The 16,932-nt window shown below is 46.3% G+C and overlaps 1 protein-coding gene across 4 annotated transcripts in view; it reads right to left on the bottom strand.

The window, feature by feature from the left end:
- The window catches only part of RAB22A (RAB22A, member RAS oncogene family), a 53,230-nt gene that overhangs the window by 7,432 nt on the left and 28,866 nt on the right, over nt 1–16,932 (bottom strand). For all 4 annotated transcript variants that reach the window (XM_022597445.3, XM_089897104.1, XM_089897105.1 and 1 more), the window contains 4 exons: nt 14,193–14,274; nt 5,589–5,660; nt 5,391–5,497; nt 4,646–4,755 (listed from right to left, as the gene is read on the bottom strand). In XM_022597445.3, the coding sequence (XP_022453153.1) occupies nt 4,646–4,755; nt 5,391–5,497; nt 5,589–5,660; nt 14,193–14,274 (371 nt within the window). The remainder of the gene's footprint in view (nt 1–4,645; nt 4,756–5,390; nt 5,498–5,588; nt 5,661–14,192; nt 14,275–16,932) is intronic.

The following is a 16,932-nucleotide window of genomic DNA, read 5'->3' as shown; positions in this document are numbered from 1 at the left end:
CACTTTACTGCTCTGTGAATCATAACGTCAATTTCGAGAGAAGCCTTAAATCACCCATCCACCTGCCTCACTGATAACTCAAGGGCTGCTTCCTGTACAAAGGCTTTCCTGAAACCCTCCCACTTCCTAACTCTGTCCAATATCTCAGATGCTAAAATCAAGTCAGGAGCCAGAAGCACGGTACTACACATTTGTTTACGCAACCATCTCCATTAGCTCCCTCTAATGAGGCCCAAAGCTCTTCAAGGGAAGAGATCTCCAGCTTTATGTTTCCAGTATCTATTTAGCATAGCACCTGGCACTGAGGTATTCTGCAAACATGAACGAACTGACACCTGCATCTCCGGCATTAATGAGGCTGAGTGGGAATCTGCCGGCTCTCAGGTCCTCGGGTGCCCAACCTGAAGCCTCTGGCACATCCAGCAGCCTGCAAATCAGGGGTTGGGGAGGGAGAGGGCAGAACACAGCATGGTGCCCTCATGGCTAGGAAGCATCCTCCAGTATGTCCTACAAGCACTTTCAAACGCCTATATGCAGTGCAGTGAATACAATGCAAATTTATTTAAAAGCTTCACTGACTCTTCTCGTCACTCCTCATCTCTCAGTAAACGGACACCGAGGACACAGCTGGTACCGCAGGGCCGTCTCTGAATAAACGGACACCGAGGACGCAGCTGGTACCGCAGGGCCGTCTCTGAATAAACGGACACCGAGGACGCAGCTGGTACCGCAGGGCCGTCTCTGAATAAACGGACACCGAGGACGCAGCTGGTACCGCAGGGCCGTCTCTGAATAAACGGACACCGAGGACGCAGCTGGTACCGCAGGGCCGTCTCTGAATAAACGGACACCGAGGACGCAGCTGGTACCGCAGGGCCGTCTCTGAATAAACGGACACCGAGGACGCAGCTGGTACCGCAGGGCCGTCTCTGAATAAACGGACACCGAGGACGCAGCTGGTACCGCAGGGCCGTCTCTGAGGACGCAGCTGGTACCGCAGGGCCGTCTCTGAGGACACAGCTGGTACCGCAGGGCCGTCTCTGAGGACACAGCTGGTACCGCAGGGCCGTCTCTGAGGACACAGCTGGTACCGCAGGGCCGTCTCTGAGGACGCAGCTGGTACCGCAGGGCCGTCTCTGAGGACACAGCTGGTACCGCAGGGCCGTCTCTGAGGACACAGCTGGTACCGCAGGGCCGTCTCTGAGGACACAGCTGGTACCGCAGGGCCGTCTCTGAGGACGCAGCTGGTACCGCAGGGCCGTCTCTGAATAAACGGACACCGAGGACACAGCTGGTACCGCAGGGCCGTCTCTGAGGACACAGCTGGTACCGCAGGGCCGTCTCTGAGGACGCAGCTGGTACCGCAGGGCCGTCTCTGAGGACGCAGCTGGTACCGCAGGGCCGTCTCTGAGGACGCAGCTGGTACCGCAGGGCCGTCTCTGAGGACGCAGCTGGTACCGCAGGGCCGTCTCTGAGGACGCAGCTGGTACCGCAGGGCCGTCTCTGAGGACACAGCTGGTACCGCAGGGCCGTCTCTGAGGACGCAGCTGGTACCGCAGGGCCGTCTCGTCTCTGAAACATCTTTAGGAGAATGCAGAGGAGAACGCCTTCGTGACCTGAGGACAGGCAAGGATTTCCTAAACAGGAGCCCCAAAATGCTAACCATAAGGGAGAATAAGGATAAATGGGATTACATTAAGATTAAAAGCTCCAATTTACTAAAGCAGTTGATTCAAAGATGAAAGTCAATGGACTTTCCTGGTGGCGCAGTGGTTAAGAATCTGCCTGCCAGTGCAGGGGACACGGGTTCGAGCCCCGGTCTGGGAAGATCCCACATGCCGCGGAGCAACAAAGCCCATGCGCCACAACTACTGAGCCTGCACTCTAGAGCCCCCGAGCCACAACTACTGAAGCCTGCGCGCCTAGAGCCCGTGCTCCGCAACAAGAGAAGCCACTGCAATGAGAAGCCCGCACACCGCAACGAACAGTAGCCCCCGTTTGCTGCAACTAGAGAAAGCCTGTGCGCAGCAATAAAGACCCAACACAGCCATAAATAAACAAACAAATTAATTAAAAAAAATGAAAGCCAAGGCACACAGTGCATCTCTCTAATAGACATAATCAACAACGGACTCATAGTCAAAATAAACTATAAACACTAAGATAAAGGCAGATAAACCCAACAGGAAAATAGGCAAAACTACACAAAAGAGGATATCTAGATATCATAAAAATGTAAACAGACATCGGAAAGGTGCTCGACTTCATTCACTGCCATAGGTGCAGGTCACTACCCTGCCCCTCCGCGTCGGAGTGACTGGGGTTCGCAGACCCCACTGGTGTCCGTGCTAATATAACCACCCTGAAGACCGTTTGACAGTAAACTTGTGCTCAATGCACACATACCTGAAGACTCAGCCATCCTTCTCCTGGGTATAAACAGACCCAAGAAAAATGTGTACCTGTCGTGTACACGTTGGACATGAAGCAGAATGTTCACAGAGGTTCTACTTGTCATAGCTCGAAACTGGACATAACTACCCAAACGCCCATCCACACTGTGGGTATTCCTCGCCGCGCCCGCCCTGGCACACACACTCTATGTCGATGAGGATGAACTGCGCACGAATCTACCAAATGTGACGTAGAGCTAAAGACGCCAGACACAAGAGAGTAAACCCAGCATGTTTTAAAAAGCATAAAATATAAAAACAGGCAAAACAAGAAGAGTTAGTGGTCAGGATGGTGCCTCCCCGGGTGGGGAGTGGGGGAGGAAGGCTGCTGGGACGCTGCTGGGTCTTGAAGTGAGTGCCGATTACAGGAGTCTACACAGTCCGTGATCATGCCTGGAGCTTTATACTTCTGATATGAGCACTTCTCAGCATGTATATTAGACTTTAATAAAAAGCTAGCAAACCAGGCACTGTGCTAATGCAATTTTACAACAGCCCAGTAAATAATAAACTCAATTTACATCTCCTTAAATTTTTCTAATCTTTTGAGCGTGTGTCTTTTACTTTTCACAGTTAAGATGAGTATGTACAGGCTGGTTTTAGACAGGAATTCTCATTATTGGTATAATTCACCACCTTCCTGTTCTTTAATACTGCTGGAGTAAAGAATACTTTATAAAGAAATAGTGATAATTTTAGCACTCATGACACCACACACTTAGATATTTTAGCTTGAACTGTGAAAAATTCCCGACTGGCTTCACGCTGCCTTTCAAGAATGCATCTGGGTAACTGCTATTTACAATCTAGGAAAACGATAAATATCGCGACTCTTCAACGCTGGAAGGAAGGGGCTGGACTAGAGCTTGCACACCAGCCTCTACCAGCCACGTCCCGGGGAGCAGACGGGCCCGGCAGGCCTGCACAGTGTTCTGAAAATATCTGAATAAGTGGCCAGATCTAAAGAGTGTGACATGTTACATAAAATTCAGATCTCTGGTTCTCGGAACAAACTAAAAACATCAAAAAACGATAACACCGAAAATAACCCCAACAATTGAGCAGCCAAGGGCCTAAATCCCAGTGCGGTCCACCTCCTGGAGCTGGGCCTGCCCTTGCAAGCTGTCAGGGTCACCAGGGCTTTCTGCAGCCCCCCAGGTCTCAGCACTTGCCCCAGGCCTGCTCCTCTGTTGGGCCGTCCCTGCCTGGCCCCGGTGGCTCCTCCTCTACATGTTGGCCAAGGGCCCTTCCACTTCTCTCAGACCTCCCCCAAAGGATGGATCTTAATGAATAAGTTCACTGTGCTTTGCTGGCTTTCTCCTGTCCTCCAAAGGGAAGTCTGACCTGTTCAGTTAACATGAACCCCAGGGCTCTGCACACCTGCTCTGTCAGGTCTCAGCTTCAGTATCACCTCCTCAGAGAAGCCTTCCCCGACCACTTGCGGAAAACTCTTTCACTTCATCCTGTGTTATTTTCTCCCTATCGCTGCTCATCATCTGAAAGGACCTCACTTATTTGTGTGTTCACTGTCTCTCCCACAGTGGAACGTGCACCCCAGGACAGCAGGGGCAGACCCCATCTTGTTCGCCGCTGCCTCCCCCGAGCCTGGAACAGTTCTCAACGAATATACTGATGAATTTGAATGAAATGAATAAACAGATACAATCTGTAGAGGATCCCAAAGGTATGCAGCAGCCTCTCTCCTATCTAGTGTCATCCTATTAACACTTCTGGAAAGGGAAAGAGGAGGGGTGGGAAAAAGTGGTCTTACGTTTCACTAGCGAGTGCCTAGTATTAATTTTTGAGGGCTTTCTTATAGTGGAATTACACACGCATTTCATTTCCCTTTATTTATTTTGTTCATTCTCAATGACTCTGGACAACTAACTGAAACACATTTAAAGAGAGAAAGAGGGAGAGATGACAGCTTCTAGGACCTCTAGGCCCTGCACACTCTTTACTCAGTAGCAACATTCTTTCTAGAAGGGCTATAGTCATCAGGCAGCAGCTCTCCAGCACTTACAGCATGATATGAAAACCCACCGTCACTCTTAAATTCTCAAATCTCATTCCACTGAGAACAGTATCAGAGACTAGACCACTCTACGTAAGGAGAAAATTCTACTCGGCAAGATAATTCTGTTTTAAGTTGCTCTGCACAGAGGAAACCCGTAAGGCACAGAGATACTCACTAATTTCTATAAAGAGTTCGTTTATGTTTATCGCGTTTTTTGCGCTGGTCTCTACAAAAATTGCATGGATGGAGTCGGCGTAGTCCTTAGCATCTCTCTCCATGACCTCTCTGGAAGGCAACGAATTGCAAATCAGAAATTCTGCCCATCAAGAGCTTAATGTGATCCCCACCTACCCAGTAATTAACCAGATTTATGATGATAAAGGATGTCACGAATGGCTGGTGAATGAGCCCTGACACCGTGGTCCTCCCAATTACACCACTTCTACGGTTAAAGAAAACAGAACAGAACAGAATAGAACTCGGGACTACTAGCAATGCATCCAATGGAATGGCCAGAGAATCACCAGGGTTTCTTTTCCCCTCAAAGTAGAGCCCTTGCTTGGGGAATCGTGGAAGTGGTCCAGAGAAGTTGCCAATAAACTTGCTTTCCTTAAAATATCCTTCCCCATTCAGGTATCCTATGTCATGAGAGCTGAGGGCTACACTAATCCCAGATAATGTCAAGTATGATGCAAATGACGTTTAAATATATTACACACCTGTCTCGATACATAATCTAATTAGCTCCAAATGTCTGAACTCTTAAATTTTAGTTTGAAACTTCAGGACTCCAACCAAACAAGAGAAAGGAATTTTTCAATGTCAGAGATAAAATAAAAGCAAGAGTCTTATATTGGCTATTGCTCTGTAAGAAAAGGAACACATAATCAGCCCTGTAATCTCCTGTTCTAATAACTTACCTTACGTCGATAAGATCACACTTATTTCCTGCAATGGCAACTACAATATTGGGTGGGCCGTGCTGTCGAAGCTCTTTTACCCAATTCTTTAATGTTGAAAATGTCTCCTGTAACACAGAGGAGGAAAGCAACTGGAGATATAAGCAACCAAAACAGAGTTTTCAAAATAGTCTAAAGAAAACGGTATATAAGTCTTACTTCTTTTGTGATATCATAAACAATTATAGCTGCAGCCGAGCCGCGATAGTACATTGGCGCTAAGGCACGAAACTGCAGAGAAGAGGGAAAAATAAAAAACAAAATTGGGAAAACTGGTTAAATATGTTTTTTACTAGACTTTTAACCCCATTATCCCTGCACAAAAGGTAATCTTTCTCTTAATCCAAAGAAGATGACATGATGCTTTAAAGCAAATGAACCAGTAATTACCAAAGGCAAAACCTTTTAATGTAACACTGAAATGCCTCTCAGAAGGTAGTTTAGAATACATTTTTATAGGAATTAAATATGGTGCTATAAACAATTGTTTCAGCTAAAAAGGCTTCTTAATTGAACTCAATGTTATAATTCCCAAATTCATTTGTTCAATAGTCCGTTAAACTTTGATTTCCCAAACTATCAAAGAGATAAAAATAATGCTGTAAATAGTTCTCCAGAGAAGTGGCTGCATTTGGGTGTTGAAAAGGTAACGCTGTAATCTAAATGCTGATTGTGCTACAGAAATGAGTACACATTTACATTCACCACTTGGATGAGCCTGTAACTCGCTTTTTTGGTAACTTCCACACACGTGGCAATTCCCAAATGCAGGTACATATCTCATTTCATTTACATGAATTTAATTCTGTGTGCAGGGCTCCTTCCCACCAATCACCTCCCTGCCCCAATACAATAGGGAGGGAAGAGAAGGAAAGGGATAGTAATAACAATTTAAACAGCGAGGCTGATTTAGTGGGCCATTTCTCGTGATAGAGTGTGAGATGGAAAATGGGAAGCTCTCTCTCCAGTCAACCCTGGTTCCTGGGCATCTGTGTGAGCACCTTGCTCAGTGAATGTGATGCCAGTGTTGAAAGACAAGACTCTTATCTACGCTTGACCTTTGTCTTACACCCTGACTTTGAAACCTGATCCCTACATATGATGTGAGAGATACCACTGGACTCCCCCTCTGGCTCTCTGTTCTGTGGCTTCCCCGCAAAACACAGGTAGGAACTGCCATCAGAAGTGAGCATCTGAATACATTCCATATACAGAATTACAGACTCCACAACTTCTTACCCAGTGACTTAGCCTTTAGCTTTTAAACTTTCATGCTAATTTGAGTTTTATAAATGAAAGTAAAATTATGACTGTAAACTCCGTGAGGAAGAGAGCATGTCTGTTTAGTACCCCATTTTATCTCTGGGCCAGGTGCCCGGCACACTGTAGTAAGCCAGAAAGAAGTGAGGAATAAGGGAATAAGAACTGTTTAGGTGCAGGAGGAGGTCAAACCAAATGCCAAACCCAGATGACCATCCATGTGAAGTTTTACTAGTCTCAGTGAGAAAGATCCCTGCTTCTGGGGTCAAAGCCTGATAACTTCCAATAAAATATGTTAAGTTTTAGAGAAGAAAAAACACCACTAATAATAAAACCTGTAAGCAACTTTAAGGAAACCAGATTATTAGGTAGAAAAGATTCTGGATTGTCTTTCATGGGGTGAGAGTCACAGGAGCAAAGGCAATGATATTAGCTTTCATTTTTGATGCATTATTCGGCTTTGTTTGTTTTTTGCATTTAAATTTGTAAGGTAAAATTCATTTAGAGAAGTGCAAAGATCTTAAGTTTGATAAAAGGTCTTAAGTTTTGGTAAAACAATAAATGTGTATGTATACAACCACGTAAACACCATTCCACTGAGATATAAAACGTTTGTATCAACATGGAAAGTTCCCTAATGCTCTTCTTTTCATGCCCCTTCTTTATCCTTGAATATCCAAGTCTATTTTATTGATATTGATATAACCACAATGGTTTTCTCTTGCTTAAGATCCGCATAGAATATCCTCTTCCATTCTCTTATTTTCAAGCAATCTCTGGGTTTACATTTAAGGGAATCCTTTTATAACCAGCACATTGTTAGATCCTGACTTTTGATCCAATCTGACAACCTCTGCCTTTTAAGTGGAATGTTTAGTTCCTTTACATTTAATGTACTTACCGATATATTTGGTTTTTACTAATATTAGGTCTACCACTTTGCTGTTTGCTTTATATTTGTTCCATTAAAAAAAAGAAAACGCTGTTCTTCCTTTCTTCCCTTCTTTTGCATTAACTATTTTTTAGTATTCAATTTTAACTTATTAATTTGTCCATTGGCTTTTTAGTTATACCTTCCTGTATTACTTTTTAAGTGGCTGCTCTTGTAACTACAATGTATATTCCTCACAGTTGACGTAGAGTTTAAAATGCACCACCTCGGGCTTCCCTGGTGGTGCAGTGGTTGAGAGTCCGCCTGCCGATGCAGGGGACACGGGTTTGTGCCCTGGTGCGGGAGGATCCCACATGCCGCGGAGCGCGGCATGAGCCATGGCCGCTGAGCCTGCGCGTCTGGAGCCTGTGCTCCGCAACGGGAGAGGCCACAGTGGTGAGAGGCCTGTGTACCGCAAAAAGAAAAAAAGCACCACCTCATGTAAAAGATCAGAACCTTGCAAGATTTGTTTTATCCCACTGTCCTTTGTGCTACTGTCAAATATTTTAAAGCTATGTGATGACCCACACAATCCAATATTATAATGTTTGCATTAAATAGCCAGTAGTCTCGTAAATAAGAAAAAAGACAGATTTTTATATTTACTGTTTCTAGTGGTTATTATTTCTTCCTACGGATCTGAGTTACCATCTAGTGTCATTTCCTCTAGCCCGAGAACCGTTCTGGGGCCGCTGCTGCTAAATCGTCTCTGCTTTTCTTCTTCTGACGGTGTCATGACTTTGACTTCATATTTTAAAGATAATTTTGGCACTTTAAAGATACGCTGCTCCACCGTCTCCTGGCCTCCACTGGCTCCGTGGGAAGCTGGCCCTCATTCATACTGTTGTGTCCCACACGTAATGTGTCTATACTATTGTCTCTGGCTGCTTTCAAGGTCTCTTTAACTTTGGTTTTCAGCAGTTTGATTATGATGGAACTAGATGTGGTTTTCTTTGTACCTATGAGTTTGCTAAACTTTTGGATTTGTGAGTTGATATATTCCACAGAATTTGGGAAATTTTCAGCCATTATTTCTCAAAATATCTTTTCTTTCTGTCTCCTTCCCCTCTTTTTACAACTTCTGGGTCTCAAGTTACACATATGTTAGATTGTTTGAATTTGTCCCTATGGTACTAAGACTATGTTCCTATTCTTCCACTCTTTGTTCTTTTGTTTTGTCACTTACCCAGTGGACTTTTCATCTTAAATACTACAGTTTTCAGTTTTAGCATTTCCGTCTGATTATTAGTTGCCATTCTGTGTAAGATTCCCCATCTGTAGTTAAGTAGATTATGACTACTTTTCCTAAAAAAAAAAAAAAGACTACTTTTCCTTTAAATCTTTGAACATTTCTAAACCATCTGGTTTCCATTATCGTCTCTGAAGAGTGTTAAAACACTGGCTAATCACCCTGAGATTGGTTTTACACATGGTTAGGGTGTGTCTACTTGGGTCTCTACTCTTAAGACATGGCCCTTCAGAAGTTTCAAGGGAAGTCCAACGTGTTTATCAATCCCCTCGAACAGGGCAGGACTGGACTTTCCTGTGATGAGCAGCAGCTGAATCTCTGCTCCGTCTTGTCACCCCTCCAGCTGTTGGCTTCTGTTGGGTCTCTTAGTGTCGCCCCTGTGCAGTCACAATCTGGGGGTTAAGCAAAGCCTTGAAGGGAATTTACAAGCAGATTTTGGGGGCTTCCCTCCTTGTTGGATCCATCTTTTCTGGGATTTGCCTCCTTCTTTCCCAGCTGCTCTAGCAACCTTAAACTCTGTCCTCAAATACTGTAAGCTAAAAAGACAGCCTTTCTGCTGGAGTCCTAGCTGCCCTGTGCTGCATGGTCTGGGGAGTGCCCTCTGGGGAAAAGCCATGAAAATGCGAGTCTCACTCAATGTCGTTCCCTTTTCAGTCCCCAAACTGCATCTGGTGGCTTGGCAGTACCTTCAGAGAGTTGTTTAATGTTTTGTCCAGAGTTTATACATAATAGTTCTCTGTGGGAGGGTTAGTCTGTTACAAGCCACTCTACCATTACTGACACTGAAACTCTTTCCATGTCCTTTTGGTGTAAAGAAAGAAGGCGGCAGCTTAAAAAGAGACTAAAGGGACGTCCGCACAGCTCTGCTCCCAATCTGGCTCTAGATCAGGGGTTGGCAAACTTCTTCTGGAAGGAGCTAGGCAGTAAACATTTTGGGCCTTGAGGGTCATATGATCTCTGTAGCAACTCCTCAGCTCTATTACGGAAGCGTGAAAGTAGCCATAGACAATATGTAAACAAATAAGCATGGCTGTGTTCTGATAAAACGGGAAGCAAGCTGGATTTGGCCTGTGGGCCACAGTGTGGACCCTGGCTCTAGATATTAAGCCACTACACGTTTTCCTGATTTCAGACACGAGAACAACTCCTATGTGGCTCCTTTGACAGTGGATGAGTCCGTGTCCTCCTGGTGCTCTGCCCTCTAGAAACAGTCATTAGGAGAAACCACAGTAAGATTCAGGGACATAAACCTTCAAGGACTGGATGCAGTGTCTATTAGACTTTGGTTAGAAGCTTTCTTTTACACGATCACAGACAGATGGCAAGTAATTGAAATGCTGCTGCTACAGTTACGGTGTATTTCTGATATGGACTTGAGGTGCATGTCTGAGCAGGGGCTGGGTCTGTCTCCATGCTTCTGCAGGAGTCCCTGTTAGTGAAGGGTGATTGGTGGGAAAAGATCACTTAAAACGAATTCATTTAGGATAGCAAATAGGAATGAAAAGGTTTGACAAAGGCTCTATCTTGAGAAAAAAAATTATGAAGACGAGTTTCATTTTATCTGATATTAGAAAAAACTTAGGTTTATTATTGCAGCCAGGAGCTGGTTCCTGAATGAACACTGAGTCAGCTGATCGAGAACTTGGCTGTGATTCTTCTGATAAAGCCATATGCTGGCACAATGTGATATCTATCTTTCATTTCACGTTTGCCTTTCCTAGTCCTATCATAAAAAAGGAACTTTTACAAAATATTTGAGGACTCCGCCCGTTTTCCCTAGGCCTCTCAACCTTTTGATGCGCAGATCGTTGCCTTCTGAAGCACTTATGTCATCATTCTGGTCAGCAGTGCTCCCCTCACTTAATGTAACACAGCCCTCACCGTCCATGGCTTTGCGTGACATCTGCGAAGTTCTCCAAAACCACTTTCATTGACTTAATGAAATTACTTTGCAACCAACTGTCACTGGACCATCAGAAAGATGATCCATCTGTGAAAATGCGAGGGTCAAGTGGGGAGGATGTTTGAATGGTCAGTTCATCGTAAAGGGGTGCCATTTTACGATGACTTTTGGTTCCATAATAAATGTCATCACTACAGAGAACTGAATAATAGATATGCAAATATCAGAAATGTATAATTTGAGGCATGCAATACTCACATGGTAAAACTAGGCAGAGGATCTGTTCCTCCTTACCTGTGCCAAAGTAGGGCTGACAATCAAATGATCTAAATCCACTGGCATCAATACTGTGTGCCAGGGGCTGAGCGCACAGACATGAGGACGGTCCCTGCCCCCAAGGAGCTCACAGTCTAACGGAAGATAAACAAGTAAGGAAACAGGGGACAATCCCACGGATGTGGGCAATCGCAAAGACTGTTCAGGATCCAAAGAGATACGCTAAAGAGTTCAGCTGCTAATTGGTCCTCCCAATATCTGAGCGTCAACCCCAGGTCAGGCTCTGTGCTGGGCCCTGGGAATACGGCCCCGTGGTCCTGGCTCTCACAGTTTACAGTCTGTGGGGACAGCCTGTCAGGAAGAGTGTGTAGACAGATATCTAATTACAATTTGGAATGAGGGTCCTGAGGGAAATGAATAAAGGGCAGTGACGGAGAATGAGCTGGGGTCGTGCTTAGGTGCAGAGGGGTTAGGGAAAACTGTGAAGGTGTGACATTGAACTTGAGATGAAAAGGCTGGTAAGGAGCCAGCTGGCCAGGCTCCGAGTAGAGGGAAGAGAGAGTTCCGGTACGAGAAACAGCGTGTGTGAAGGCCTGGTTCTGGAGAGTCTGAGGAACTGAGCGGAGGCAGCGGGCTGGAGCTCAGCGGGTGAGAGCGTGGACGGACCGGGAGGGCCCTGGAGAACAGGTGGAACAGGCCATGCAGGGCTGTGCAGGCCAGTGGGCAGGGCGTGGCTCCCAGGAGAGGGGCAGTGGGCAGTCACTGAAGGGCAGTAAGTGGGAGGATAAGGTACTAAGTGGGGCTGGGAAGGGGGAAGGCAGGAAGACCAGTTCAAAGGTGAAAGGAATTCTCAGGTGAGAGTTAAAGGTGGCAGAGAGCAGAGAGCTGGCAGTGGAGACAGGGAGAACTGAGCGGATCTGAGGTGCATTTAGAAGCCGGAGCTGTCGGGACACGCGGTCTCGCCGACATGGCAGGCTGACGGGGAGTGGGTCAAGAAGAGCCTTCGCGTTCACGCCTGAGCACAGCGGGCACGTGGCCACCTGAGGACTGCAGGGGTGGTGAGGAAAGCTCCCTGGGCGACATCAGACGCGAGCTCTGAAGGCTGAGCATGCACTCTCTAGGCTAACAGTGGGAGGGAAGGTATTCTGAGCAGAGGGAATGGCAAGCCATGGGTATGAGAGTGTGGACTGGCCTGGCGCACTGCAGAAGCCTATGCAGTTTGGTCTTGGAGGATGAATTGGTGGGAGGAGGTGAAGGTGGAGAGTCAGGCCGAGGTTGGCACGGTCCGGGCCCTAAAGGCTGTGCCCAGGACAAGCAGGAAGGACAAGCTTACACATGCACCCTGGAGGATCCTCACAGCATTTCAAACAGTTTGTGATTAGCTGTCAGATGTTTCGCTCTTCTTAAACCCTGTGATCTGGCAACAACCAGCTGGAGCGAGGGCTCACTGCAGGCACCCCTCTCCTGAGGGTCTCCTCGGCGCGGGGCTCTGATGGGCGGGCCTTCCGGGCCCTCTGGGCTTATCTACATTCCCTGCGCGAGCCCCTGGATGGTTCAGTGATCTAGCTCCAGGTAGGGGTGAGGCAGATTTGCATCTCAGGGCAACTACTCCTGGTGCAGAATCAATTAGAAATGGGGAAACGAGAGGCATGCAGACCAGCTAATTACAAAACTTCACAGAATCCTGCTGTTATGGTAGCAGTAAGAGAGAGGCATAAACCCTTGTGTTATTCTTTTTTTATGTTCTGGAAAGGAGAGATGTTACATATCAACATGTCTACCAGGACGGGCTCTGATTCAAAGCATAATGGAATCTATATCATAGCATGTGCTTTATAATGAGGGTTTTGCTGTGTCATCAAATATATGGGAGGGGGTAACCGAAACTTGGGATTCAGTGAAAGGGCACATATATTACTTGTACGAAGAGCCACGAGTTCGTGGCTAATAGGCTAGATGCCAGGGCTGTGGCAATGGATATATTCAGGAACACTGTGTGGCAAGCAGCCCTTCTGAAGGACAGCAGAGTGATGGTTAGCAAAAGCCTACCCCCGCTGGAGACGCACAGCCCCAACAACGTAGGAGCAGCGGGGACCGGAGACTTAGCAGATGCATCTAAGATGAGGAAATGGACACAGGGTGTGATATCCAGCATTAAAAAAACAGAAGAAACCAAACAGAGCAAACTTTAGACACTAAATCTGTACAGAATGTATGCTGTCTACGTCTAGGACAACAGTAATGGTTTGTTGGGTTTTCCTCCACGTGTCTGTGATGATTCTTGTCAGGTTTTACACCGTTTGCGGTACCTACGCCGTCTCAGATAAGACTGTGAGGACAGACTATTTCTCCTGATTACTTCTTCTATAAGAGCTTAAGGTAGCACTGTGCATCCATCACATGTTCTTGTTTTGATAATACTGTTTGAAAACAAAATTAAACAGCAGCTGAATAATGGGGTAGCTGCCAGACACACCTCAACAGGGAAATGAGACTCCGGGCCCAGAGGGAAAAAGAGGTGGCAGCAGCGTCTGGTCCCCTCCCCGCCTTTCCACCCCGTCCGATTTGGGCGGGCTTTGCCAAATGCCATTCTGCACGGTGATGCCGTGCTCCTGGCCCCAGCTCTGGTCCAGGCCCTTCCTGAGGCAGACGACCACCTTGGACAACTTCGTCATCAGGCGTTTATTAAGCACCTATCGCACGGCACTGTGTCAGCTCATCCATTTCACTTAAATCTCAAACTTTATATGCTGTAAAGTTCCCTCCTTAGCTTTTAAAAGGCGACTATAAATGAGATGTGCTTAACTCTCCCTTTCTACCATTAATTCTTTTATATCTTTGCTAGAGGATGGAGCCCCAAATTACACACAATACTCTGAGCAGGGTTTTATCAGGCCTGTTACTCAGCGTTTAATTGAAGACACTAAAAAGTATAAAAATGTCCTCAGTGCCCATATCACTTTCTCCATCGGTGGACTCTGTGGTTCTAATTGAAAAGAAAAAGGCTGGCCCACGCAAATGGAAAGACGTGTCTCCAGCGCAGAGAAGTGAGGTGAGTGACGTGAAATGACAGGAACCGGCGGTTTTGTTGGAGCTTTAATTTGGGCCTCAGAAAAACACATAGTGAATTAAAGAGTGACTTACTCGTTCTTGTCCAGCTGTATCCCAGATTAGGAATTTATGTAGCTCATTCTGGTACTGGACGGTCTTGGTCATAAAAGATGCCCTGTAAAGAGAGACCTAAATGATCAGAATACAATTATTTAGATCGCGTCGCCAGCCCCAGCGGGAAACACCACTTAGACTTCACGTTCAAACTCCCGCTCCACACTACATGCTAATCGGGGTCCTCTCTGGAGTATTTACGAGATGCTCAGATGCTGGCTGCATATTCTGTGTCAAAATAAAGTGTCAGGCATATCAGCCCAACACAAAGGAAGGGTTCTTTGGCTTGTGACTGCCTGAGCTCCATATCAAAAGAACCAAGAGATAATTTGATAATCCAGATATTAGCCTCCCTTGTAATATACAGAAGCTGTTCTTTAAAAAGATGGCACCATGGGAAAACTTTTGTAAAAAAAACTGTGTCCAGGAAATCAGTGTGCTTATAAGCATTAGGCCATTTAGGTCTGTCCTCACCCATTCCTAAACCACGTGACCACATACAGAGCTAGTGTAATACTAGAGTTAATAAAACTAAGATGCCAAACAAGAAGCAGGAAGACAGCTGGTACCTCTGTGTCTCAGCAACAAAGCAGCCCCTGGGTGGTCCTGAGGGGCCGCCCCAGCTCCCTGGGGAAGGGAATGCTGATGTGCAGGTCTCACTGCTCTCTGTGAGGCGCCACTCTGCCCAGAGGCCTGTGAAGGCAGGGGCTGGGGGTGTCTCATGCTTTCTGGAGAATCTGTGAGGGGCTGTGGGGGCCCAGAACACACGCCTGGACCCTCTAGGGGCTCCTGGCTAAAGGTTCAGAAGTCCTGCCCTGGGCCTGTGCTCGGCTCCAATGCTACCCTCTACTCCCCATCTCACGCAGGAAGCTCCCTCCTGGGAAGCCCTTTCTCTCCCAGTCTCCTCAGTGCATCCGAGTCTGGCTCACGAGCCCAGAGATGATTATGTGTTCCTTCCCACTGAGTAAGCCTTCTGGGGCCGAGGGTCAAGTTGTACTCTTGGAGTCATAGCCTAGTCATCCTGATCAGACAACCAACTCAACGGCTGGACATCTTCAGACGTGCTGGGTCTGAAACATCTTGAGATCCAAGTAACAGACACATAATTTGCAAGAAAGTTCAAGCTGAAATCGATAGAATGACTTTCTGAAGTATTACTGAGCTTAGATAAGTATCAGAATCCTAGGTTTAAAAACTTAAACTCTGATACAATGAATTCCTGGTAATATTTATATAAATTTATGGTTTAGCAAGCAGCCACCAAAACAGTGACTGTGATGAGGAAGGGGGAGTGAGCCAGGAAGCAAGATCACATTTATTGGGCCGCGGCTACTTGGTATCTCCTTAAGGGGAGTTTACCCCGTGCTGTCCTTAGTAAAGTGCTTTAGGCACAGAAGGTGCTCAATAAATGCTTATCATGTCAAGAACTTCTGGCAACTCAGCATGATTAAATCAAGATATGCACCATGATTTCTCACTTTAGGAAAGATCTAAGCATTCAAAAAGCCTTATTTATTGTGAAGATTAAATGATATGATGTATGTGAAAGCGCTTTGCAAATTGTAAAGTACTATCCCTATACAAAATATTATTACTATTGTTATTATTGTTATTTAAAGGCAGCTGCAGGAAATGTTTTAGTTTAGACTCTGCAATTAGTCCTAAGAGCATGCAACTCAACTCTCCATCAATTATGGCTGTGGTGTTAGCTGTAAGAGTGACAACAGACACCTGTTAACAGAGCCACTGCATCCAACACATCCAACAAGAGAAGAACAAGAGAAGAACAAGAGAGAAATATGCTTTAAGTAGAGAAAAAGCTGAGAAAGATATATACAACAATTAAAAGGAAATGTTTCATTATTAGATCTGAATTCACTGAAATCCAACCAACCTGCCAACCGTTTCCCTTGTAATGAAAGCACAGATTCATTACTCAGACAGGAGGAGAAAAGACAAAATGGCAGCTGCAATGTAATGCAGGGATCTAAAAGGATTAAACCCAACTTCCTGTCTGCGACCCATGGCCATCCTTCCACCTCTCCCCCATGGTCGCTCAAGACAACTCCTTCCCATCTGCACTGAGGTCCTGTCACGTCCAAAGCGCTCTACTTAGGTCTCCTTGGGTCTACACATCTGTGGGCCCCTTGTCCTTTTATCGCCAGCATCCCTCGCCACACTGTGCCAGTTCTTTAGGAAGCTTGCCTGTCCTTCTGTCTCAACTACCTGGAAAAGCCTCTCTCCCCGATTCCTCCGCAGAGAGGTGGGGTGGCTGCCTTGCTGGAAGAAAGTCACAGAGCTGTGAGGACCGGTGTGAAGACTGTCCTACTTCAGCTGAACCCATCCAGGCCTCTCATTCCACACAGCAACGATCCCGCACTCCTATGACTCTTTTCCAGCTCCCAACCACTGCCCGAGACCCCTCTTTCCTGGGCAACAGCTTGTTTCGGCCTTCTCAGAGAAGACAGAGGTTATAAGCCCAAAGTTTCCCCACATGTTCCCCCATCAACCATCCCACCTTGAGAAGAAACACATTTCCATTCACACCAGCTAAGATTTCCACTTTTCTGCCTCTGCTGAGTCAGAGGTGTCTTGTCTTCGATTCACCCGTCCTCACTGCTCTCATCACGATCCCAGCACACCCTGCCTGGGCCACTGCAGTCATCGAACTGGTCTCCTCCTCCCAGACTCAAATCCTCCCAATTGTTCTGTTTCTACC

Source organism: Delphinapterus leucas, chromosome 15 (genome assembly GCF_059928025.1).
Source record: "Delphinapterus leucas isolate spDelLeu-1000000601 "Yukka" chromosome 15, BTC_Dleu_Yukka2, whole genome shotgun sequence".
In the NCBI taxonomy this organism is placed as follows: Eukaryota; Metazoa; Chordata; class Mammalia; order Artiodactyla; family Monodontidae; genus Delphinapterus; species Delphinapterus leucas.
The sequence above is the reverse complement of the archived record's forward strand: the minus strand, read 5'-3'. Positions and strand labels throughout refer to the sequence as shown.